The sequence below is a fragment of the Ruditapes philippinarum genome, unplaced genomic scaffold (genome assembly GCF_026571515.1).
Source record: "Ruditapes philippinarum isolate M1 unplaced genomic scaffold, ASM2657151v2 ctg3822_1_1_1_1, whole genome shotgun sequence".
Taxonomy (NCBI): domain Eukaryota; kingdom Metazoa; phylum Mollusca; class Bivalvia; order Venerida; family Veneridae; genus Ruditapes; species Ruditapes philippinarum.
Genome location: NW_026857483.1, coordinates 63,766 through 88,029, shown reverse-complemented (window position 1 = coordinate 88,029; position 24,264 = coordinate 63,766). Strand labels below are relative to the sequence as shown.

The 24,264-nt window shown below is 32.1% G+C and overlaps 2 protein-coding genes across 5 annotated transcripts; both read right to left on the bottom strand.

Moving 5' to 3' along the window:
* Positions 1–812: 812 nt before the first annotated feature.
* LOC132749888 (uncharacterized) lies at positions 813–8,433 on the bottom strand. The gene is made up of 2 exons (XM_060739803.1): positions 8,346–8,433; positions 813–2,815 (listed from the first exon to the last, which is right to left on the bottom strand). Exons 1-2 carry the CDS (start codon positions 8,385–8,387, stop codon positions 1,694–1,696), a joined length of 1,164 nt encoding a protein of 387 aa, XP_060595786.1. The 5' UTR covers positions 8,388–8,433; the 3' UTR covers positions 813–1,693.
* Positions 8,434–9,543: 1,110 nt separating this feature from the next.
* LOC132749886 (interleukin-6 receptor subunit beta-like) lies at positions 9,544–23,765 on the bottom strand. 4 transcript variants are annotated; one of them, XM_060739800.1, is made up of 12 exons: positions 23,616–23,765; positions 21,474–21,569; positions 17,179–17,520; positions 16,055–16,172; positions 15,425–15,612; positions 14,193–14,335; positions 13,114–13,285; positions 12,878–12,978; positions 12,233–12,458; positions 10,742–10,875; positions 10,034–10,197; positions 9,544–9,677 (listed from the first exon to the last, which is right to left on the bottom strand). In XM_060739800.1, exons 2-11 carry the CDS (start codon positions 21,553–21,555, stop codon positions 10,132–10,134), a joined length of 1,572 nt encoding a protein of 523 aa, XP_060595783.1. In that variant the 5' UTR covers positions 21,556–21,569; positions 23,616–23,765; the 3' UTR covers positions 9,544–9,677; positions 10,034–10,131. The 4 variants fall into 4 exon arrangements, with proteins under 4 accessions (XP_060595783.1, XP_060595782.1, XP_060595784.1 ...); XM_060739799.1 differs by lacking the exon at positions 23,616–23,765 and adding an exon at positions 23,194–23,242; XM_060739801.1 differs by lacking the exon at positions 23,616–23,765 and adding an exon at positions 22,569–22,726.
* Positions 23,766–24,264: the final 499 nt, after the last annotated feature.

Sequence of the window (24,264 nt, the reverse complement as noted above, 5' to 3'; positions counted from 1 at the left end):
TGAAAGCAAGATGGTCTACAACAACAGTTTTACCTTAAGGTTCGAATTAGTGTCTTTATAACATAATTATATTGAATTACATATCTTTAGAAATGATGGACGAATCATAAATGTTACACCGTTTATTTTTTTCATTTGATTTCGTTAATAAAATTTCATAATCACTTTTTTTATTTAAGAATTATTCTTGTGCCACACATGCATGCTTATAAACAATTCAAGCTTGATTTATAAAAGGTTCGAAATGAGCTATATGTGCTGACAGAAACTATTTGTTCAACATTTCAAGAATCGGTAATGTAAAGTTTGTAATTTTTTTATTCTTCACTGAAACCCATGCAAGTTTCCTTAAAAAATGGCATTTTTTGATGTTTTCTGGATCAAACTATTACACTATGACCATATATGATGTACAAGAATACACCTCGTTATGATATTTAATGAAATAAACATTGTCCATCCTCTTAACGCATAAAATGAGGGAGTGGCTTCGTCTTTTAGAGAGGTTTGCCATTACTGGAATACAAATTAATATATACCCCCGTTGTTTATATTCCGCTAGTTTACAACAGACGATAAAGATAATAGATAGTCTAAACGCACCTCGTTTTTTTAAATGTTGTTTTTTGATAATGCCATGCATACTAAATTCTTTGCCAGATTATAACCGTTTGACAACAAACATGTCAGAATTACACATGGTGAAATTAAAATATATATTAAATATTCTTTTAGTCTTTTTGAGGGAGTCTCCGTAACTATTTCATAATGAAAATAGTGAGCGTTCATGGGACAAAAATGAGCAAAATATATTTTTCCACACAAGCTATTTAATAAAGAAGCAATACAAAGTAAACAACATGAAACAATAGAAAATGAACTGCAAGTTCGCTTGACATATATAAAAACGATCATGTATATACAAGTAAACCTAAACTAATTATTTACAATATTTCCTTTCTCCTTTGTATATGAAAAACTCTTTTAGAGATAAAAATAACATTCATACATCGCACAAGGTTTAGACTCAAATTTGAATTGATACATTACATTCATATCCTAGATGGACGTCTACAGTTGGTGATAATTATTATTACCGTTGGGAAAGAAAGCATACACAAATATATAACAAACAGATATTATACTGTACTTATGATCATCATAAACAAATATATATTCGTTATAAATGTTTACGGTTTTGTACAGTATAAACTGAATATATCATTATTTGGCACAATATTTACAGCAAAGACAATATAAACTATTTTTTACATAGTATACATAGTTTACAGTTATGACCATGAACAATATTTCCAAGTAAAACATTACATGCCTTAAGAAATCCTGTGTTTTATCCAATGTTTCAAAATGTGTTATGTATTTATAAAAGTTATATTGTTCTCTTGTTCTTTAAAAAAATGTTTGTATATATATCGATATACCTAACAATGCCATTTCCAATATTTGCTGAAAATCTATGAGCACTTGATGCCATAGTAATACGGTTTCTGCATCCCTTGATTCATGCCGAGCGTTGTGTGTGAGTAGACGACAACGGTATGCTGCTCTCTTGTCCAGCTACATAATGAGAATAATTGCTCAATTCCATATCATCTTTATATTTGGCATGTTTGGTCGTGTCAGTATTTGCATCTTGACTGTTTTCTCTCAAGGGATCCCGTGAATGACATTTCTATTGGACAATATTTGCAAGCGAATGAGGAACGTAATCGCTTGTAAAATTTGATTTAGGCTTTTGTTCATGGCTGCTGCAGAAAGGCGTCTCTTCATCAGATGACGGAACAGAACTTAGATTTTGTTCTTCGTCAGATGCATATTTAATACAATATTGAAGCTGGTTGTGATCATCGATTGTATCCAAATCGGCGACAGTACCTGAATCTTTCCTCTGGTCAAATTCAACAGGGATTTGAGAGGAATAGGCATCATCATTAGAAGTGGCATTTTTAACAGACTCAGTCATCGTTGAAAAAGATGGCGATTCCGGATTCATTCCTGGTGCATTGCCGAAAGCGGACAAAAACGTCAAATCAATATCTAGTTTAGGAGAGACAATCGAATCGCTACTTTCTGGAATTTCAGTATCTTCCGATCCGGCATTGTCAGTGTCAGGTTGAGATGGTATGAAACTTGTGGCATCAAAAGGAACGTAATTTGATGCATTGATAGATCTGATTATTCCGCACTTTTGAGACTGATCGGGTAAATTGCATGTATCTGTTTGTTGCTCTTGGTCATGATCTTGCTTGAATATATCCGTAGAAAACGAATGTAATTGAACCCTGGATAAATACTGGTGTGTTGGTGTAATGTAAGGATTAGATTTGTCAGTGCTATCATCATTGTGTGCTACTGATTCTATGTTGTTTTCAAGACAAACATACTTAGTGGGCAATATAGAAATATTGTTATGATTTGTATCAATACAATTTGACAACTGCTTAGCGCATTCAACAAGGTCTGTGTTTTCTTTTTTTGATAAATCGCCAACACAGTTGTCTTGTTTACATGAGTACATGCTTTCCGCAGATGTGCACTTAAGAGTATTAAGTTGTAAAGGATAGTCGCCTATGGATGTTTCATCATCTCTTGACATTTCAGATACTATCATTGATTTGTCAGGGGTTCCTGAAGGAACGCAGTGCGATGCTGTTGTATCTTGTGTTTCATTTGTAAAGGCAGTAGCACACAGGTAATCATATGGTAAGTTTATTATTATGTTGCTTCCTTTCATTTTCTTGTCCAAAGGAGGTGTTTTCTCATAACCACTGTCTTTGCTATTTTGACGAGTCAACTGAAAATATAAGAACGAGAAGGCATTACTTTTCTTTTTCGGTACGAACTTATGACATTCATTGTCAATTTCCATGGTTTTACTTCAATAAAAATTATTCTAGTACTTGTTAAAATGTATTAGGCCACTCCCATTAACACGAATATTTTGACAAAATTATCAAGCGGTACTCACGCGCATATCAGATGCCTGGTTTTTAATTATTTGTTATTATTTTGAGTTGTCAGTCCCGAATATCGATGAAAATGGTTTAATAATAAAAACCATATTACAACGCGGGTACGAGTGAAAAGTTCATCCTTGAAAACATGTCGCGAGTCCTTGACAATTACAAATAATAAAAAAAAACAGCTTTGAAAATATTTTCATATAATTTTCGCCTAAATTTTAATCTCTGTGGATCAAATTTCAATCATAATACTAAAACATGTCTATTGTTTCTTTACGTATATTTTTTGATGATATACATGTTTATCAAATTACGTTTAAGTTTATCCTCAGCATTATGATACCACTTTTTGTGGATTTAAAATAACGTTCTAGAATTATTACTAACCACTTATAAATGTAATGTGACATTATCATTAAAGTTTGTTATAATTCATTGAAATTAGCATTCTAAATGTATTGTTTATGCATTTTAATCAATGTATGATCACTTTATATATGAAAATGTACTATGTATGAAATTGCTATCAGTCTCCATGGTGATATGTTTTTTTGTATGTTATGATATAACGTAGTGTTTTGCTCTAAGGAAAAATTGGATATGTAATTATTGTTAAAAAAGATCTTTTACAAAAAGCAATATCATTTTTGTTTTTGTCTTTTGTTTTTACCCGTTTTACTTGTCCGAAATAAGGTTCGTCTATAACCCCATACAATTTCAATAATAAAATCATGTAACGAGTATTGAAGACGCCTCGACAAACAAAACATGTCAATTCTATTCGTATTCTACATTTCGTATTATTACCCTTGGTGATATGTGACATTTATATAATTTCAGGTCTGTCACCATTTAAATGGATATAGCTTATACTGGCAAACTGTAAATTAATGACAGTTCAACTGCTATTGTTATCGACACTTTAAGACAAAGAATACAACAAGAAGAATGTTAGTTGTATTATATATGATCCAAGGACAATGAATGTAATAAATATTTTCTGGATCCAGTTATTCAATATGTTTGTCAAGTCATATAATAAATAATACTGTTTACGAACTATTCATAATAGTTATGATATTTCATATTTGTAATACTAGATTTATTAGGAGATATATAACTGTAAATCATATTAGGTAAAAAAGGGAAATAATGAACAAATATTTAGCTCAAATGAATATCTACACATACGGATGCATTCTTTTCAAGTTCTGGGCATTCTGGTATTGTAATGTTTCCAGCTTGTTTAATGGCTTCTTGTGCTTTCGTCTTGCATCTCCTGTAAGTTTTTTTTCACATTTTGTGAATACATTAATAAAAATTTCAATAGAACAATTTAATTACGATCAAAAATTAAAAAAAGGCAACCCACTTCTGAGCATTTAAGGTAGCTCGCTACTTTCCGACCGAAATTTGACAACATCTCAGATCTTGATGATTTTTGGTATACATAAATATAGATATGTAAGCTTTACTTCTGCAGCATTATTTTACATGTAAACAGCGTTACTATGACGTCAAAGCGCCCTCTATCGGTGGCGGCGAAATGCGTCTTTTTTTATCAATAAACCGGTCTGTTCTTATTAATTTTCATCCGATTTCCTTCGTTTTAATTTTATAATGTTCAGTAAATGTATGTCTTTGTGTAATGATGTCTTTCTTTAAACATTTGCTTAATACTCTGCGATTCTACGTCATTTTTCTCTACATTCTGACGTCCATATCTGATACAAAATATCGCGCGATATCGCAATAAACATTGTAAAATAACAAAAAATCAACACGGTGAATTTTGCTATAATTTTTTTAACATGTAGTGAAGTCATGAAAGAAAATATTTATGCAATAAAAATATAGGGTCAACGCGTAAGATATTTGCTATTACTATTTGAATATAAAATAAAGGATGAGTAAACGTAATGATTTTGGCGACGTCAAATATTTTTTCTCAAGGAAATTGTCACGACTTTTCCGATGAAATAGTATATACTGACTGGAATTAAAAATGTGTGAAAACCATCAACAACAATTGTATTTAGACATATTCCGTAAAATGTTCTTTTAAAAGTTCTGTCAGATGCCTGCATTTCGATGAACAACTTCAATATTATACATGTACAACAAATCAGGGTATGACTGTCTGCAAAAGTTTGTATCAATCTCTAAAAAACTGAAACGAATGGTTATAAATACCTCGAGAACTGAAAGACAATTCAGAATATTAAAAGATATAATTAAAAGGCCACCTAAGTGGAAATAATACAAACATAAATTTTGCAAAGAATGTCAGAAAAAAAAAGAATGAAAAGGCTGGTGCAGTCGCAGTGTCATCATGTTATGTGTATCTCGGTACTACATAAACTTCCATGTTATCATACGTATGTTACATTTTCGAATTGTATATATCAGTTAGTAGGAAATGAATCAAATTTACGTTTTAAAAATGTATGATCAACTCGAAGTAACAACGATTTGACCGTAAGTCATGATTCACTGGTAGTCTTAATTATATAAATCTAGCAGACATTTATTTTAAAACTTTTCTACCCGTATAAAATTTATTTGAGCCGCGTCACGACAAAACCAACATAGTGCGTTTGCGACCAGCATGGATCCAGACCAGCCTGCGCATCCGCGCATCCACGCATTTCACATAATTACAGATATTCTTATTTAAAACTCGCTGACTCGCGGTATGCGTTTACTAGCGCATCTTTGAGGCGACCTGAAGCCGCCATCATTTCTCGATTCGAGGCGAAAGATCCGTTGATTTATTTTGTATGTTCATAAGCGGATAATTTTGCATATTAAAATTAATACATATTCCCTTTATTGAAGACGATCATGTAGGATCCTCAATTTGTGTGAATATGGTTTTCGGAGAAGCTCGTTTTTGTCTGCACATAATACAGTGCTATGTAGAGCCTATGAAAGAAATGAACTATGCATTTTATGTTTTATATCTTCTTATTTTTTAATATTTGGTTTAACGCCGCTTTCAACAGTATTTCAATTATAGGGGAGGGAATTTAACAAAACCAGTGTTTCTCACAGTATCAACTTTTCTACGGAAATAAATGACAGGAGTCCGAGGTGGACCTTGAAACATTTCATACACAGTAAACAATTTTAAAGGATAATCTATTCGTACAATACGCAATCGTTTCTCGAATTCATGCCTTCCGAATTCAGCGTTAGACCACTTTACCGATTACACCGTGGCAACAGAAGAATATTCAAAGTTAAAAACCTGATTATGATCTCCCTTAATAAGGCAGAAGTCCACTTTATTGTTTACATCATAAACACGTGTTTTTGGTGTGTGTTTTCGTTTTGTTTTTTTTCTATTTTTTTTTAAAGCAAACTGCATGTATTAAAAAAATGAACACGATAACGTCAACATAATACATAATTCGTATTCAGTGGTAACAAAAGTTGCACAAGTTATTTAATAATTATATTTTGTACTTAATTAAAATAAACAGGATAACATCTACAGAGAAATGCCCTTTGTTGCCTAGAGCGGTTGCTCTACAGAGGTAAAATGTAGTGGAGCCCTTTAGAAATAAATAATATTTTGAGGGCCGCTTTGTTATACTGTCATGAAAAAGCGGTAAGTAGGTATACGTAAATCCGAGTTCCAAAAAGTTTTATAGTTTGTCATTTTCTAATTATGAAATTTTAATTAGATTATAATTATATAATCTATGTATTGCACATACTTAAAAATGGTAAGCAAAAATAAATGTTTTTGTTTCTTGTACAGTTTGTTTTTAAATACTCTTAACATACTTGAATATTATTTCTGAATTAAATTTATCACTTATTGCACATTTGTATGCATATCTATTTTAATTGCATTTTTACCATGTGTTTTGACACCGAGGCTCGTCTGACTGTATGTGATTTTATGAAAGTGTTTAAAAACTGAATGTAACTTAAAATAAATATTCTAACGGGTATAAGCTACGCGACCTAATATTCTTACTTCATTCTTACAGCAATATGTGAATCTTATTTTTTGCGCTTAAACTAGTTAATTCATATAATAATATAACACTTTTCACTCTTTCATTACAAACATCAAAATATAAAATAAAAATTAAAAGATGTTTGAGACTGCGTCCTGCAAATTAGAAACGTATTTACGATTAAACATTGTAAATTTGCTGATCTAGCGCATGCTTTCAATGAGAAAATAATCAACAATTTACAAAATATACATTTCATCAAGTTCCTGTGTTGTTAATACTTACAATCGTAATGTTTGACGTAAGAAAATTGTTATTTGGTATTATTCTTTGAACTCCAACGTCTATTAACGCCACCAAAACCATTACGTTACATTCCCTTTATTTTATTTTAAAACAGTAATAGCAAAATATCTTACGCGTTGACCCTATATTTTTATTGCATAAATATTTTCCTTCACTTTCTCGCTACACGCTCGAAAAATTATAGCAAAGTTCACCGTGTTGAATTTTTTTTAATACACAATCTTTATTGCGATATCGCGCGGTATTTGCATCAGATATGGACGTCAGAATGTAGAGAAAAATGACGTAGAATCGCAGACTATTAAGCAAATGTTAAAGAAAGATATCATTACAAAGACATACATTTACTGAACACTATAAAATTAAAACGAAGGAAATCGGATGAAAATTGATAAGAACAGACTGGTTTACTGAGAAAAAGACGCAATTTCGCCGCCACCGATAGAGGGCGCTTTGACGTCATAGTAACGCTGTTTATTTATAAAATATTACTGCAGAAGTAAAGCTCGCATATCTACATGTTTGCATACAAAAAATCATCAAGATCTGAGATGTTGTCAAATTTCGGTCGGAAAGTAGCGAGCTACCTTAAGAATGATTATGTACATTGCAGAGCATTACATTATACATCAAATAAATGAAAGATTTAGTAAACAATCAAAGCTAAATATCTTTTTAGACATACAATCTGATACACAGCTGCCGGCATAATATTTATTTTATGACATAATCATAATGCATCACCTTTTCCTTTTTTTACCATAATGTAATTAAACTTAACAGCTCAAATGATTTTCCAACACATGAATATATACATATTTATATCGATTTAATTTCATGCATTACTTTTTAAAACATTAAGTTAGACATATGCCAAGGAGGACCCAAAAGTCGAATTAATGAATCGTGTATAACGGCTACACAAACACTCAGAATTAATGAACATTTCAGTACTCTTTTTGTATTGTAATGATACAGGTACAGTTTATTTTACAATATTATATATATTATACAAACGATGGATAAAACAAACTGCAGATGTTCACACTAACACTATTTTTATGATCGAATTTTACATATTTACCTCACTGCATAGACGAGTCCAATGAGGGCGAAAATAACACATACTAGAACACCAAGCGTTATACCCACTATTTCGGATGACTTCAAAGCTAAAACAAGATAACATTATGTAGAAGTGAAATATATTCTCAAATATAAACTTACTCATCTGCGCCATGTTCAAAAGATAACATCTATAAAAAGAAGTTAGTAATTAGTTGTGAAACAAGGCGACTGTGACATATTTTGGGAATTACACAATGTACAAAAAACTAATCGAGTTTTAAAAGAATTCTAATTAATAACAAAATCTCATAAATTGCACAACATAATGTCAAATGTATTCTGAATTTAAACGTAAGGAAATAAGACGAGACAGAACAATAATATACTTCACTAAAATCAATAGTTTACTTCTGTCATTAAGAATAAAAATAGTGAAATGGAAATGTAACAATGAGATTGAAAATGGTTGTTGTCATGAAAGTGGACGGGAACCTTCTATCAAAAAAGACTGCTTACAAATATAGAAATGTACTCTATATGTCCACAAAATTTATTTATATTAGTAAACCTTTACTTAATTTTAATCAAGAAGTGATCTTACTTTTATTCCTTGGTACACCGGTGTGAGGCAAACTCTCTGGACCATATATTCCATTCTTAGTAACGGCCCTTACGGTCACAAAATACGTTTGGTCTTCGTTCAGATTTCTCAAAACCAACCTCGCTGTTTCTGATTCTGACATATTACGTGCTAGTTAAAAATAAAACAAAAACAATTAATAAAGATATGACAATGCAATGTGCGATACGGATGTTGAATTAATATTTTCACAAGATTAACAGTCTATTTTTCTCTCTTGTCTGGTCAGAGGACTCCAGGAAAGACCTTAGATAGAGACAGAAGTTTTAAGAATTATTTATGTGATCTGAGTAATATTAAATATGATAAAATGGTTTGACCAATTAATAATAACAGGTATAAAAAAGATTAACCAATCACAAATTATAGATTTATATGAAAAATTATAAGTGATAAATACATGTAAAAGTAGTACAAGCGGTAAAATAATTGAGTATGATCTTTCACAAGTTTAATTAGTTTTATGACTAACTACCAAGGGATGTCAAATTAAAATTATTGTAACAAGTGCTAATCAACATTGGTAATAAGAAGAACATATTATCTGGTGTGCCTTACATCTTCGCTGTTCACCATTGTAGTACTGTATATTGTACATGGCAATGTACGGTTCATTTGATGTACACGACAGTTTCTCCCATGTGACAACTAAACTGTTATCTTCCGAACCAGTCGATACAACGACATTCTCGGGTCTTCTTTTAGGTACTTCAAGTGAAAAAAAAAGTTTTTGCGTTTGTTAATGAAGCACTGGGCAATGAATGTGTGTTGGAGTTTTCCTTAGGTAAGGTAATGTACTAATGTTAATGAATTATTAAACATTAAGCTTACGAAAAAGAAAACAATTGAACATGAACGAGCACGAAGCTAAAGACACAGACTGTAGACAAGGCTTTGAAGGATATTATAATATATTTGTATCTACAATATTATTTTACATCACACAAAAAGTCTCTTTCGCTAGAGTTTAAACCTTCTCTTTTTAAGTATATAAATCTGTATGTATCATTTTATGGTAAAGATAATATTGTATCAATTAGTTACATTAGTACAAACGTTCTCACCTGAATGTTTCAGATAAACGCAATCCTGCCATTCTACACCACTGCTATCATCATTTTCTGTTAATGCACCTACACCATACACATAGTCTTGTGGCGTGTCAATAGAAAATGGTGATTTCAGTTGAGTTTCCTGTGACTTCTCTCCAACCAACCTCGTGTCCGGGCTATAAAATTATAGTGTCATTATAGAAATAAGATCATTTATGGGTAATTGGTCTAAAACACTGACAAGAATGAATCTTTTTAAGCGCCATATTGGTTACATTCTATTTTATTTTAATGTGACATTTCGTTTGAATCATTACTTTTGCATTACACATGGGTTTACATTATTTAAAACTCATTTATATGTTTGATATGTTTGCACATATATGTAATGCATGAATATTCAAAGTCAATCCCGATCGTGTGTTTTATTCTCATTTGTGTTTCCTTTAATTTGTATATATTGGTGTAGAATTGTTTATGAGGTTTTAGTTTCAATGTCACACATTTTGTTTTGTGCTTTCTGTTTAAGAAAAAAAATGTCAATACTTTACACATTACAATATTTTGTGAGTGATTTTATTTATTTCATTGTTGAAAAGTACTCAACATATGTTTCCATTTGATTACGAATGTTCTGTTTGTAGGATATGACAAAAGCGTAAATTGACATCCAAAATTAGTAAATCAGGGTTGGTAATTGGGAATGGTTATCGTTCTTACCCGACAATCTCCGTTCTCGTTCCGACACCAAGCAACTAGAAATGATCTTGGTGTATCATTGCCTGTATATGTCCAACTGATAAAGACATCAGATGAATTGGTTGATTCGACGATAAACTGCGGTCGTGCAGTACCTAAGTGAAAGATTATTGGAGCATACGTAAAAAGTTAAATTGAAAAATACAAACTGCTAACATGCCGCGCCATAAATCCACTCAATATTGACACATGCAAATGGTAAATAGTTTTGAAAGTTGAAACATCTACAGATTTGTTCATACTGCGGTGGTCATGAAACTTTTGTGTCATTCTTTGAACAACGGGCTATGGTTTATTTTTAAATATCTTTACACACTTTACTTGAAATATCAACATTCAATATTCATCATTTCAAAACCTATTCTCATCATTTAGTGACCTGCGTGGTCCATTTACTTGCATTTTCTAATCCTTCCAGGGACTTTGGACTTTCTTATGTTAGGAGGATAATCAGTGAGCTTAAGAAAGTCTGTTGGCTCTAGGCGTGCTGAAATAACAAGTCAGTTCAAAGGACAGCTATCCTCCAACGCGATACTTTTGTAGCAATACAGCTGACCATTATCTAGCACAGTTTAACGAGTTTTTATAGTACAGTTTAGAAAATAAATTAGATTTCAAAACATGAACTGACTTTTGGTTTTAATCCAGAATGTTAAAGTTTGAATTTTAAAGATCTAGGATACATTCAAATGAAAAAATATGTATGAAACTGACAATTTGCACCAATCCCTATCATTAAACTAGTAAGCCTAAAGTATGTCAGAAGAATGAATCTGAACAGTCCTATACTTGAGATTGAATGGTGCCGTAGTATTAGAATGGTGGTACATTAAATGCAAAAAAGAAACAATAAAAACAATGATATTTAATATATCCTTTTCTCGTTTTTGCCAAAATGTTGTTCCAATGGAAAAGTGCAAACTACGGCGATAACCCAATAATTGCCAGCGGACTTAGCAAGCTAAACATTTGAGTAAGGTTTCATGAAAATCCTTCTACTACGACTGTGGGAGATAAGGAGCGGGCACAAAACCCAGGTTAAATTTCGTAAAATTCCTTCAAAGAATATGGGAGATATGGATCGGACAAGAAACGCATTTGACCTTGAAGTGTGACCTTGGCATTGAGCCGAAATGGCTGACTTCTGCCGTTTGCAAATCGCTTCAGTAAGCAGAACAATGAGCAAAGTTTCGTAAAAATCTGTCAAAGAATGTGGGAGAACGGACACGAAAATGTTACAAACAAACAGACTGGCAGCCAGACTGACGGACTGACGGAAGAAGGGCATTCCTAGAATCCCCCGTTGAAACTTGAGACAACACGTCTACACAGACGGGGAATAGAAAACACAGTCATAAACTTGGCTTCTAGTAATGTGGTAAATGTATTTTTCAACAAATTTACAACATATTAACATCGAAATAAAAAAGATAAAGTACATGATTAGTCTACCTTTCGTAAAAGCGGGTATGGTAACGGCTGAACCTTCTTCTGATGTACCATTTATATTTCTTGCTTTTATAGTAAATATGTAACCTGTGTTACACAGTATAGTAGAACATCCATACATCCCGTCTTTGGTCCAATTGTTTTTAACTTTATGGATTACAGGAGGTAATGCTGTGAACTCTCCTACTAGCCCTTTCATTGGTCCGTTCTGATCCTCAAATTTGATTGGCTGAAACAAATGCTTTTTATTTCAACTAAGGAACATTCTTAAGGCAAATATGATTTTAAATATAGTGCTTTCTGATACTTTCTTGAGTGTATTCTTTTTTTACAATTACTAATGGGAATTAATACATGGAGTAAATACAGACTCTATTTTAAAGGAGCGTTTGATGTGTATATTTTATTTTTAATCTATAAAAACACCTTAATTACCCGATAACTATATTGTGTGATTTCTAAAACATTGCGATATGCCACAAAAAAGCCCTATGAGTATAAATTATAACTTTTTTTAAATCAATGACCAATTGCGAACATTTCCATTTTTTAATAATACCCATTGACAATGGAATATCGTATAATATGTAAGATATGATGTGTGTTCAACTTTATTCAAAGTAACAAATACTATAGTATGCTAGCTACCTTCCAAAACACACACACGCGCCTTCTTTCACTGCCATCTTCACATTCTCTGTGGTCCAATCTGTAGCCCCCTTTTGTTACTTCAGGACTTGCGCTTGGAACTGCACAAAAATGCAAATAAAACAGTATTGTTTTGCTTTATTAATACCACTTGTGTTATGCATGTATGTTCGTAACACTTCGAGGAATTGCGTAAAATTAAATGTTTTAGAATTGATATTAAAAAATAAGCTTACTGTCAGAATAGGTCGTTGTCGTATGTTCAACTGTGTCGCTAAAATAACCTGAATAAAGACCGGTAGGTCTGATACGAACATTAAAACTGTACTTCGTGTATGGATGCATATCACAAAATGTCTGTTTATGTTCCATGCTCTCAGTGTCTTTTGTTGTTATTAGTGTAATGTTCTACAATTGAAATGTTACTCATTGGAATAAAATTACATTTTTAGCATATATATCAAATCATCAAATCCACGTTTCTTGAAATGAGTCGGGCAGGAACATGTCTACAGTATTGACGTATTATGTATTATTGGTTTGAGAGTGACAAGGGTACTGCAAATTTGGAAACGCGGAATACAGACTATGATTTATTTGAATTTGCAATGAAAAGGGTGCAAAGCTATGATCAGTTCCTTTAACGTAAAATTACAGTTATGTTATATTCTTTAAATGATTATTTACAATCTATTATAAACAAAAACATCAGTCTAAATAGATAATAATGTTTAATATCTCCATATATTCTCTCACCAAAGAGATAAGAAGACAAACAAGGTTTTGCTCATGCTTCTTATTATTGACATTTACATGTACATGGAGTCTTAGCACAAATTATTATGATCATATGAAGTTTTTAATCGATAAAGAACAAAAGATAATGTCGAGACGGAAAGATATTAAAATAATTATTAAAACTGTAACTTAAAAAATAAAGACTCGAACATGTAAATGTTTGATAAGGAACATTTGAAAGGGAGGATGTCCGCCATTTTGTGCTGTGTAAATATACAATTTTATATGCTATGTTTATATACCATTTTAATACCTACTGATTCAAGCAAAAAACTTTAGAAAAAACATTTTAGAATTATAATAAGATTAAGTAAAACTCCTTTCAGTGAAATTTATCTGTTTATTTTGTTTATTAAAACAAAGATCCACAAGGGTGAGAGACATAAACCGAACACAGCTCAAGCTGTCGTCTTTCTCATAGGATAATTGGTCAGTTTCATCACTCTTCTTAAAATGGACATAGTGGCTTGATGGTGTCCTGATGGATCATGACTAATGTCTTACATGCATTACTTACAGTTACAGGAACTCCTTGACTTGACACTGTTATGAGATGTTCCTTGGGATAAAACTGTTCAGAATTTGTTGTTTCCCATAATAATGTGATACAAGTACTGTTGATAACATTCGATCTGATACTGGAAACCGGATTCGGTTTTACTGAAACGTAAACATTGTTTTCATATACAGCTTCGTCAACGAGTTTACAATATAATACGGATTTCAACAATGAGATAATATTTTTGTTTTTGTATTTAACAAAAGTATCTTCTCAAGGATGTACGTCTTTTGAAAACGTTTTATCGTTGTTGAAGAACTTGAAAACTCTTTAAGGATTTGAATGTCAAACATCTGCAAAATATCTTTAATCTGTTTAGTACTTTATATCATTTATCAGTCGATAAAGATGCATTATATATACTTAACCTTTATCTACTCCTTCTACAATTCGACGTAAATGAACGTTTGGGGTCTGTTTGACCCCATAGAAAGATTAATGACTGCTAGGCATATTTATTAAGTGTAATGAGTTTTTGATAAGCCAGAATATAATAGAATATAGCGAGGATTAAAACTTGTTTCCATGGTTATAAGTGAAAAGTTAAAAAAAAACATAGTAAATTTGCTTCGAAAGTCGATAACAAAAGTAGTCTTAAGACATTTACTAGTTGATTTTGGCCTAGACTCTATAAAGCATATTGTTTTCAATGAATGCTACAGAACTTTTTTGGAGACATTTGTAAAGATTGAATATAATATGGCATAAGTGTAATAACGATCTACAAGATTAAGATCCCATCAAATTTCTTCAATTTATTATTTGATTGCAGTCTATTATCATAATCAGGATATACTATTTTATATTCTAGTAAGGTATTTTTGTTGTTTAATAAGCATCGAAATAAACTTTATAATCTGCAACTACTTACGAAAATGTCCAGCACTATATTTTTGCAATTATCTCAGAACATTTTGATAACCCCTCGTTGCGAAATATGAAATTACTGTATACAATTTAATAGCATAATACATACACACCTGTTTTTGGTGGGTATGTACGAAACTCAGAATAAAATGATGTTATAAATTGATAATGCATACATTAAAAGTAAAATAAGTAGATATATTTACCTATCTCGACGCCTGCAGGATACATACACGCCAATTTTATTTAGAAATGGTATAAGGTACTAAGGGGTAAGTTAAATGTGTGTGTACGTCTCAGAAATATTGTATGATTATACAAACCTATTTTTGATGTATCTATATGGAACACAGAAGTAACGTTAATGTTGCACGGCTGTTTTAACGTCAATCTGATGGTAATGTTAGAAGTTTTGAAAAAGCCAGCCTTCGTCTCATTCCACGTGCAATACCCATCCTGTGTGTTTAAGAATTTACATTCGGTCCACGATTTACTGTAAACGGGATTCCTCCTGTGAAATTGAACACACTAAATATTCTCCTTATAAACAATAATGAAAATGAAACAGACAAGACTAAGTAACTAAGACTTCCAACAACAAACGAATTAGCAAACAAGCTGATATCAAACAGTATTTATAGACAACATATTTATAGTGGTTTTCAGAAGTTTCTTTAAATTTAAAACGCAAAAGCGTTTCCGTATCATTGAACAAATCGTCCGTCGTATCATCGTAATAGATTGTTAAGAATATTGTTATCCATTCTAAGTTGTTAATATATCTTTTTCAGTTCAAAATCAAATTATTTAAGATTCATTTCACAATGATGCTTACATTTTATAATCAATTTTAAGTTTATATAAATTGGTGTCGTAAATATCTTAATATCTCATTTTATACAATTTTCATCGGGAATATATACATATATATTGAATAAAAGAAACGTATTTACCACTGAAAAAATACTTCCGGCATAAAAGAACCGTAGTCGGTCGAGTAGTTCCAGGAACATTTCATCGTTTCGTAATTCATCACTTTACAGTCAAAATTACGAACCTCCTCGGGCATTGCTGAAAAAATTAATTTCTTTTATCATAAATTATACAAACAATTCTATAACAAGACTGAAATCTTAACGTATTAGCTTTAGTTAAATAAATATGCTTTATGTAGACAAAGAGTAGTTTATTAACAATCAAGTGGCTGCAGAAACATCTAAAATTATTTATATTGTGGAATAACCAAAGTGTACGCTCATGGTAATGAGAAATCTTTCGATCAATTTTGTTATTATACAATATGATATATAGTCGGATGTACACAACCATAGACATGCATATATACTTTATATTCTCCTGAACAGACCTGATTGAACCAAATCAGAAACGTGTGCATATACTTAATATGTGATGCATACACTTTGGACGTTATAAAAAGCTATCATTATATCTCGTATCAGTCAAAGGGTGGGTTTGCGTCGCTCAAACATATGACGACTTTCCGAGAAGACCCCGGATGCCCCCCCCCCCAGGTTCCCGTTCCGTAATCTAGATATAAAATTTTCTGACACATTTATTGAGAGGATGAAGTTTGACAATTGTGTATTCATAACATAAGAAGGTGAGGCATGCGTGATTGAGAGGGGACATTATATTTTGTTTCATCAAAGTTTACCATGAGAGTGTGAAAAAAGGTTTGTTAAACTTATTTATATTATTTTGTTGCCGATAATAATTTAATTTATTGGACTTGTCGGATTTGATGTCGCAACGACAGTGTACATGACATATGGCAACTTTCTAGCTTTACAAGTTCGGTGCACCTTTGTGCATTTGTTTCGGGCAGGAACTGGTACCTCGATAAAAGAAGAAGTTTCCATCAAAAGTCCTTTTCGGGTCAACAGTAGTAAGTTGCAAGTGATTTGGAGCTAGTTAAAGTTTACTTCCAATAAATATCACACGCAATATGCATTATTTCTGCAGATTTTTGTTATCAAATCAGACCATATTTTGTTCTATTTATCAATTGCCTTGACCTTGACGCTAAAATACTAAGAAATATAGTATCTGAACTTACGGAAAATACGTGCTGCGGTAGTTTTCCCAAGCTGCAACGTATTATTATTATCACCAAAGACTTGCCAATAATAGCTGTTAACAAACATATAGTGGGGGTTTTCTAGATCAGTTAGAGGCGGGATATTGGACACTGTATATTCAGCCATCGTATCATTTATGTATGTGACATTATTCTGGTCTACAGTAACGTATTCTCCGTTTGTGTCTCTGGTTTTATAGGTAAAGCCGATGGAGTAATTTGTTACTGGATCGTCGTTAAGTACAGCTGTGAATGTAATACTCTGATTTGTACACAAGGTTGGATCTTTTGGAAGGATTTCACCGTCGAACCTTTTCTTAACTGTTTTAAAAGACAAAAGGAAATAAAGTGATGAGTTGACTTAATCATGTTAACATACAAACATTCAAAACTGTAAATAATTGATAATGAATTATTTGTAATAATAAAGAGTTTTGATTGAAATAACGAATTCGTGGCATTCGTTATAGTGTTTATTACATAAAACGCGGCGCGGGATTGTAATAAAGCCATTTAATAAAAACGATATTACACTAGTGTAATAACACCTTGACGTGACGTCATTTACGCTACATATACACATAGCGTTAAAGCGCGCTAATGCTAGCGTTACACTAGAGGCGCATCAATGAATAATGACTCGTTTTAACTGTAAACCGTGCAGTAAACCGTTCCCTTTTTGAATATGTGATAAATAGAATATTATATTCGTGTAGATTCAATTTTAAATCTTTTGAACTCGTTGAATAAAACAATATTATGCTCGCCAGAGACTCGCATAGTATGATTTTATTCAACTCGTACTAAATTTAGTATTAAACCTACACTCATTCAATATCCTCTATATATGGGATATCTAAAGTAAATTTGCCGATCGTTTAATGTATAAGATTTTCGCTAACGAATGTTGAAAGATAACGACACATTAAGTGATCAGTTTTGCTATTTAGAATACTTTGATATTTTTATTGTGTAAACTTTTACATTACCCACAGTAATTATGTTTGATTTAAACAATGGGTGATCCAGAAAAGTGACGCCAATGACGGAATAAACACGTCTTACGCGTCGCGATCTTGTTGATTGTAATAGGCGCATAAAAATGGAGAATTCAATCTTTTATCATTTATGTCTATCACTGAACGCATGGTGCTTGCAAACGCTGTTTCAAAATACCAGTAACCCTAAATATTTGAATTTTGAAGATTACAAATAATTAATATCATTTAAAGCTTTACTATCATAATTTTATTAAAATCTAACTGACTTTTAAAGCTTCTCTCTCACTATGATAAGGTCTTAAAACAGCAACATATTTGTTTTCAGTTACTGAATACACAAGGAAATAATTTGTTAATGGTAGCTTTATTCCCCTCTTAATAGGCATTTGGGGGTCAAGGGCATTCGCCCTCATATCATTTATACATGTATTAACAATTATTGACATTGAGTTACTCTCAAAAAAGCACATTCAACACATTGACTACATTTTAAATAAACTAAGTCATATACTAAACTACTATGTACATACATGTACATACATAACGCATTATACAAACAAAATCACTTTGAAATTAGCGTGGCCGAGTTGTTAACACGTCGGAGTAGTACCTAAGGATTGCTGACCGCGTTGATTCAAACCCTGTCAGGGCCAAGCCGTTGTTTTTCTTTAGCAAGACACTTTACATTCATTGCTTAGTACTAGTTGGTTCCAGGAACGGATTCGAGAGTGTTATAATAATTTTAAGGCTTCCAACACAAGCTAAAAAAAATTTTATAAACTAAAAGGGAAAAAAAGGAGAAATAAGTAAAATTTGCAGTTTTCATCCTACCAGTTGTTATGCTTTAATTGAGCCGCTGGCCGCCGCAGTTTATAACCCCCGTTAGCCAGTAGCGAGCATGGTAGAAAGTTCTATATAACTGTCAATTCTAAAGCAAGTTAACAAAAATATGTTCTTTTTTATGTCACCTTTTAATATTTTAATCTTTTTTAAAACATAGCTTCCAATGATATATTGGGTACAAAAATACATACCTAGCGTACAACTGATATACTCGGAACAGTTAACGCGTGCGTTTAATTATGTTAATGTTAACAAAATAAACGTTGCAAAGTTTTAAAATGCAGAAGGAAAAAGGTGCAAAGACTTTACAAAGATGTTAACATCAGATAATGCATGTATTAATCATCTTATTTCATATAAATGTATGAGCCTGTGGTGAAAGCTTATCTTGTGGTGACATCTTATTTCATAAACACTCAAATCAGTGTGTGGGCAGCTCTAAATCGGAATGCGTATATTCTTAATCTTCTTTATATATTCGTGCAGGTTTAGAGAAAACACTCACTTAGAGACTAAATCGTTCCGAAGACGCCCCAGTAACAATTATTTCCTCTTGTACCGGAAAAACACCCCATCGTATACATCCGAACAAACCACCGCCTATACTTCAAGTATGTTCCCCATCCTCCTAACGCCACCTATCGTTCACCTACCTAGCTCTATAATTCCCTTCACTAAAGGACGAACTATGTAGTGTGATAATTAATGAATTAATTGCAAGAATAACGTACACGTTAATTCAATGTGTTCTATGGAATTGCGAGGGAAGATTATCGATTTTTTCCCTTTGATGTTGAACGTCAAAATGTGTTTGTATGACATTTTCCTGCCTTCTTTAACGTCGACTAAAAGTTAATTGTTCCATAGTTTGGTGACCTTTCTGTTGAAAATGTGTCAGAGTTAAATCGTATACATATGCATGCACAGTGCGTTAACTGGAGTGCAGGTATTAGTTTCCCGCACTCCAGAGCATGCCCATTGATTTGCTCATTTTTGCTAGGGTTTACTTATTGTGACGGAAGAGAAAGGGAAAGCGACTGAAATATCATCTTCAGATGCTCGTTCATTGGTTACTTTTTCCCGGGGTTTCATATTGTGACAACAGGGAGCGTGTTTTTATGTTTGACTATGACGCAAAAGAGAAAGAATATCAAACCACTTGGCAATCTGATTAAAACTCGGGGGCTACGCCCCCTCGTACAAATCAGATAGCCTCGAGTTTCGATGCTCTTTCTATTACTAACACCACGAACTATATTTGAATCCATGTGATTGTTTGAACGCGATCTTGTAATAAATGTATTTATGATCATTTGAAATTATCCTGAAGACTAACGAAACATAGTATTTAGGATTACACTTTGTACAACGCTTAAGAAAAGACGAGGACAATCCTATTGTTTTCTATAAGTGTTGAACTCTGAGTTTCATGTAGATGAATTCCCACAAAAATGACGACACTTAAAGAATAATGACGCTACACCTTTTTGTTGCGTGATGTAAGCAAGAGGGATAAAGGGGGCAAATCGATTATTTTAAAAAATGGATTGCGAGGCCCGAAAACAAGTAAAGTAAACGGACCGATTCAAATGATATAACGCGACAGCAGCAAACGCAGATATCCCATATGCCAGTTTTAGCGCGCTGAAATACTTATTCGCGGGCCAACTGTTCGAAGAATACGCTTCATTACTTTGGTAATGGTATTTTGGATGAGACATTTAAGATAGATGTTCCATTGCTCGATGTCGTGCACCAGGTGTATACAAGAACAAAGGTTGTCTTTGAAATGGGGCTGCAGCTGTATCATCATGTTCTTTCTCAGTCAAGTAAAACACTTGAATTTTGAGCGCGAAAGACATACGACAGTAAATAAACCGAAAAAGAATCCATAATAAACGCAAACAAGACAAAACACGCCGGTAGCGCGTAGTTATGCGGATAGACGATTTCAAGAAAGTGATTAAATCAGACACCAATATCAGAACATATTTAGTGTTAAATGTCAAAAATCACTGCGGACACAACTCTGGGGCCCTCTTCAACCCTACACTGAACATATTCATTGTTAAATGTCAAAATTCAATGCAGACACGTATCAGGGTCTTTCATTTGTTTAAATAATATTGATTAATGGTTGAGTTAAGGTAATTTGAGCTTCCAACTCTTGAGTCGGCTTCCCCGAACCTTGTACGGGAGTCATACGAGGAAAAGTGGTTGTGGCTCCAGTAGGGCTCAAACTCACGATCTTTCGGTTGAGAGATGGTACTTTTACACTAAGACGTTACACATTTGTCAATGCGTTTTGTGTAATTCATAGTATTCAATTTGGTAAGTCTTGTTTGTATTTCATTACAATATTGTTTTGAATTTGCGAATAATATCATATAATTTTAAAGACATTTCATATATATTGTGTGATGTACTAACCGGTGTACCAGAACGCCGCTCCACATGGTATAAAACAGCTGAACACCACTGTAAGAAACATTTTCCTTCGAAGACGGTCCATTAATGCATCTGGTTCTAATAACAAAAATACATAAAATATGTCTTTAAATTTAGAAGATACATGTATGAAAGTGTTAAAGACTGACACATTTCTTGACTAAAGTATATAAATATATATATTTGTTTATCAATTTTCAAAAGATTGACAATTATAATGGTGATTGAACAATAATAGATAATTACAAATGTATACGATGAGATATAAAACAGCTTAAACTTTAAAAATACTACCCCACTCTTTTTACCGAAGGAAATTTAAAAGTATTTATGAAATGGCGATTACCGATAATTCAGGTGACTTTTATTATTAAAATGAAAGCAAATATGACGAAATGAAAAGTGATTTCGAATTTACCTTATCACTCATCACTTACTCTTAGATGGGCATAATGTCACTTAAACATGTTTAAGATCAAGGATTTCACGAGAATAACTGATTTTTCTTCCGGCTTAATTGTGAATTCGCAAACCGACGATCATGTTCAAGCCTTTTGATAGTGAATTGTTTGAACATGGTATCATGTACTACTGCTCAATTATGTTGAATACTAATGTAATTCATTTATTTTAGTTTGTTGCACTGAAACAACAAGACCTACAATCATATTAAAGATACAAAATGGTTATGGTTAAAATAAGGTTCAAATCCACGATCAGTACATGTATTAGCAGATGTCTTAACCGTTAAGTCACCGCTTGTTCCATATGAAAAGATTAATAAGATAACATAACATGACATGGCATCACGTGACATGGCGTGACGTAACGTAACATAACGTAATGTACTGTCATGTAATATAACAAAATAATACATACGAATAAAGAACATAATATCATAATATGTCTACATGTACATAAGCATAGCAAATTAACAAATATTCAAACGAAATATACGTAGAATATCCTCTCAAATCCAAATTTTAAAATCCATTATAATTATACTATGCCTGTTTATAATAAACGTTAATGGATATTAACACTTCATATTTATTCAGATACATTACGTAATAGTACCCGTATGAATGAACTATCCAGTAATGCGTTTTTTTGTTAAGACTTTTCTTGAACATGATGTTGTTAAATTGGAATGAATAAAATTGCTAGTCACGCTGGTGAATTGCTCCATTTACGGCAACTATAACTTATGTCAATATCACCGACATTTCGTTAAAATGTAGAAAAAATAAATGTAAAAAATAGCCGTATAAAAAAACAAAGTATGATGTAAATTAAAAGATAAATGAGACATAAAATTCATCATATGTTTACGCATCGGGTAGCTGCAAAAACGAACCAATACACATGCTTTATATCAGCTATGAAATATTTTTAAACCGCAATGTCGTAATGTTGAAATAACAAAGATAGTTAAAATGCAAACGATGCCGTGAAAGCGTTATCAAAAAGTTTCAAGTCGAAAAGCCGTGATTTTAACATTGAAACATGTTTTAGTTATAAAGATTTAAAGTTATTTTTTACAATGAAACATAATCATATTAAATGTATGTACAGTATACAGTTGCCTTATATATGTTTTGAACAAACTATTGTACACGAAATCAAAAATAAATACATAAATATATAAATAAATAAAATAAATAAATAAAAATATTAAATTATAAAAATAATGTCAACATACCGGGCTATAGATCTCTTCCCTTCTGTAATCTTAGTTCTATATACAGGACATTATAAACTACGAAACGTCATTCAAATTATCGTGCAAAAAATAATATCCTGTTTTAACTAAATCAATAGTCTACCCAGATAATAAACAGGTCAATAAATTTGGAGACTATTTTTTTTTTAGATAAAGCCTTAACAGTTGGCACACTGGCACAATTAGCAAATTAATATCTCAACCCTCCTAGAAAAAACTTAGAAATTAGGAAGAAAAATAAATAAATAGATAATAGTGAAAAGAATTAAACTGATATCCAGTTATCGGTTAAACTTAAAATAGTGCAATTTTGAATAACATCCATAATTATTTACCAAAAAAAAATTAGCTTAAAAATGCTAGTGTCACCAAAATTTAAGTAAAATATTTTATCTTTCTACCTTTATATGATTATATCAAATGCTTTTCCAGCGCAATGAACACAAATTAAATATTCAACAACTAGACTGTAATTCAATAAATACTTTAAAACTAATTTTCGTTTTACACTTAAAGATTAATATATAACCTATTTCGTCATATTCGAGTCCTGAACGGAAATATGCAATAACGTGCTATAGGTAATGAATTAGCCTCTGTTTCCGTGTGATAATTGTTATCTTTAATTATAAATCAAGTTTAATATTACACAATCTGGTAATCTCAACCATTCTCTTTCCTTCAAGTAACCAAATTTGCATGTTTCGTGACATTTCGTAAATATTAATATATATTTGTGTATGTAATATCATTTCCTATTTGAAATCATTTCGTAAAATGATATCTTTACATTATTGTCGCACGTAAAATCTCTCTCACACACAAATAATAATAGAAGTAGTAGTAGTAGTAGAAGTAGTAGTAGTAGTAGTAGTAGTAGTAGTAGTAGTAGTAGTAGTAGTAATAATAATAATAATTTGCTTGTTTAGGTTTTCCGTCACACGGACATATTATAGGTCATTGCGACTTTCCAGCTTTACTGGAGGCGGGCCTCACGTGCCCTTCCAAACACTTTTTCAGGCACGAACGGGTCGCCTGAATAGAAAACCA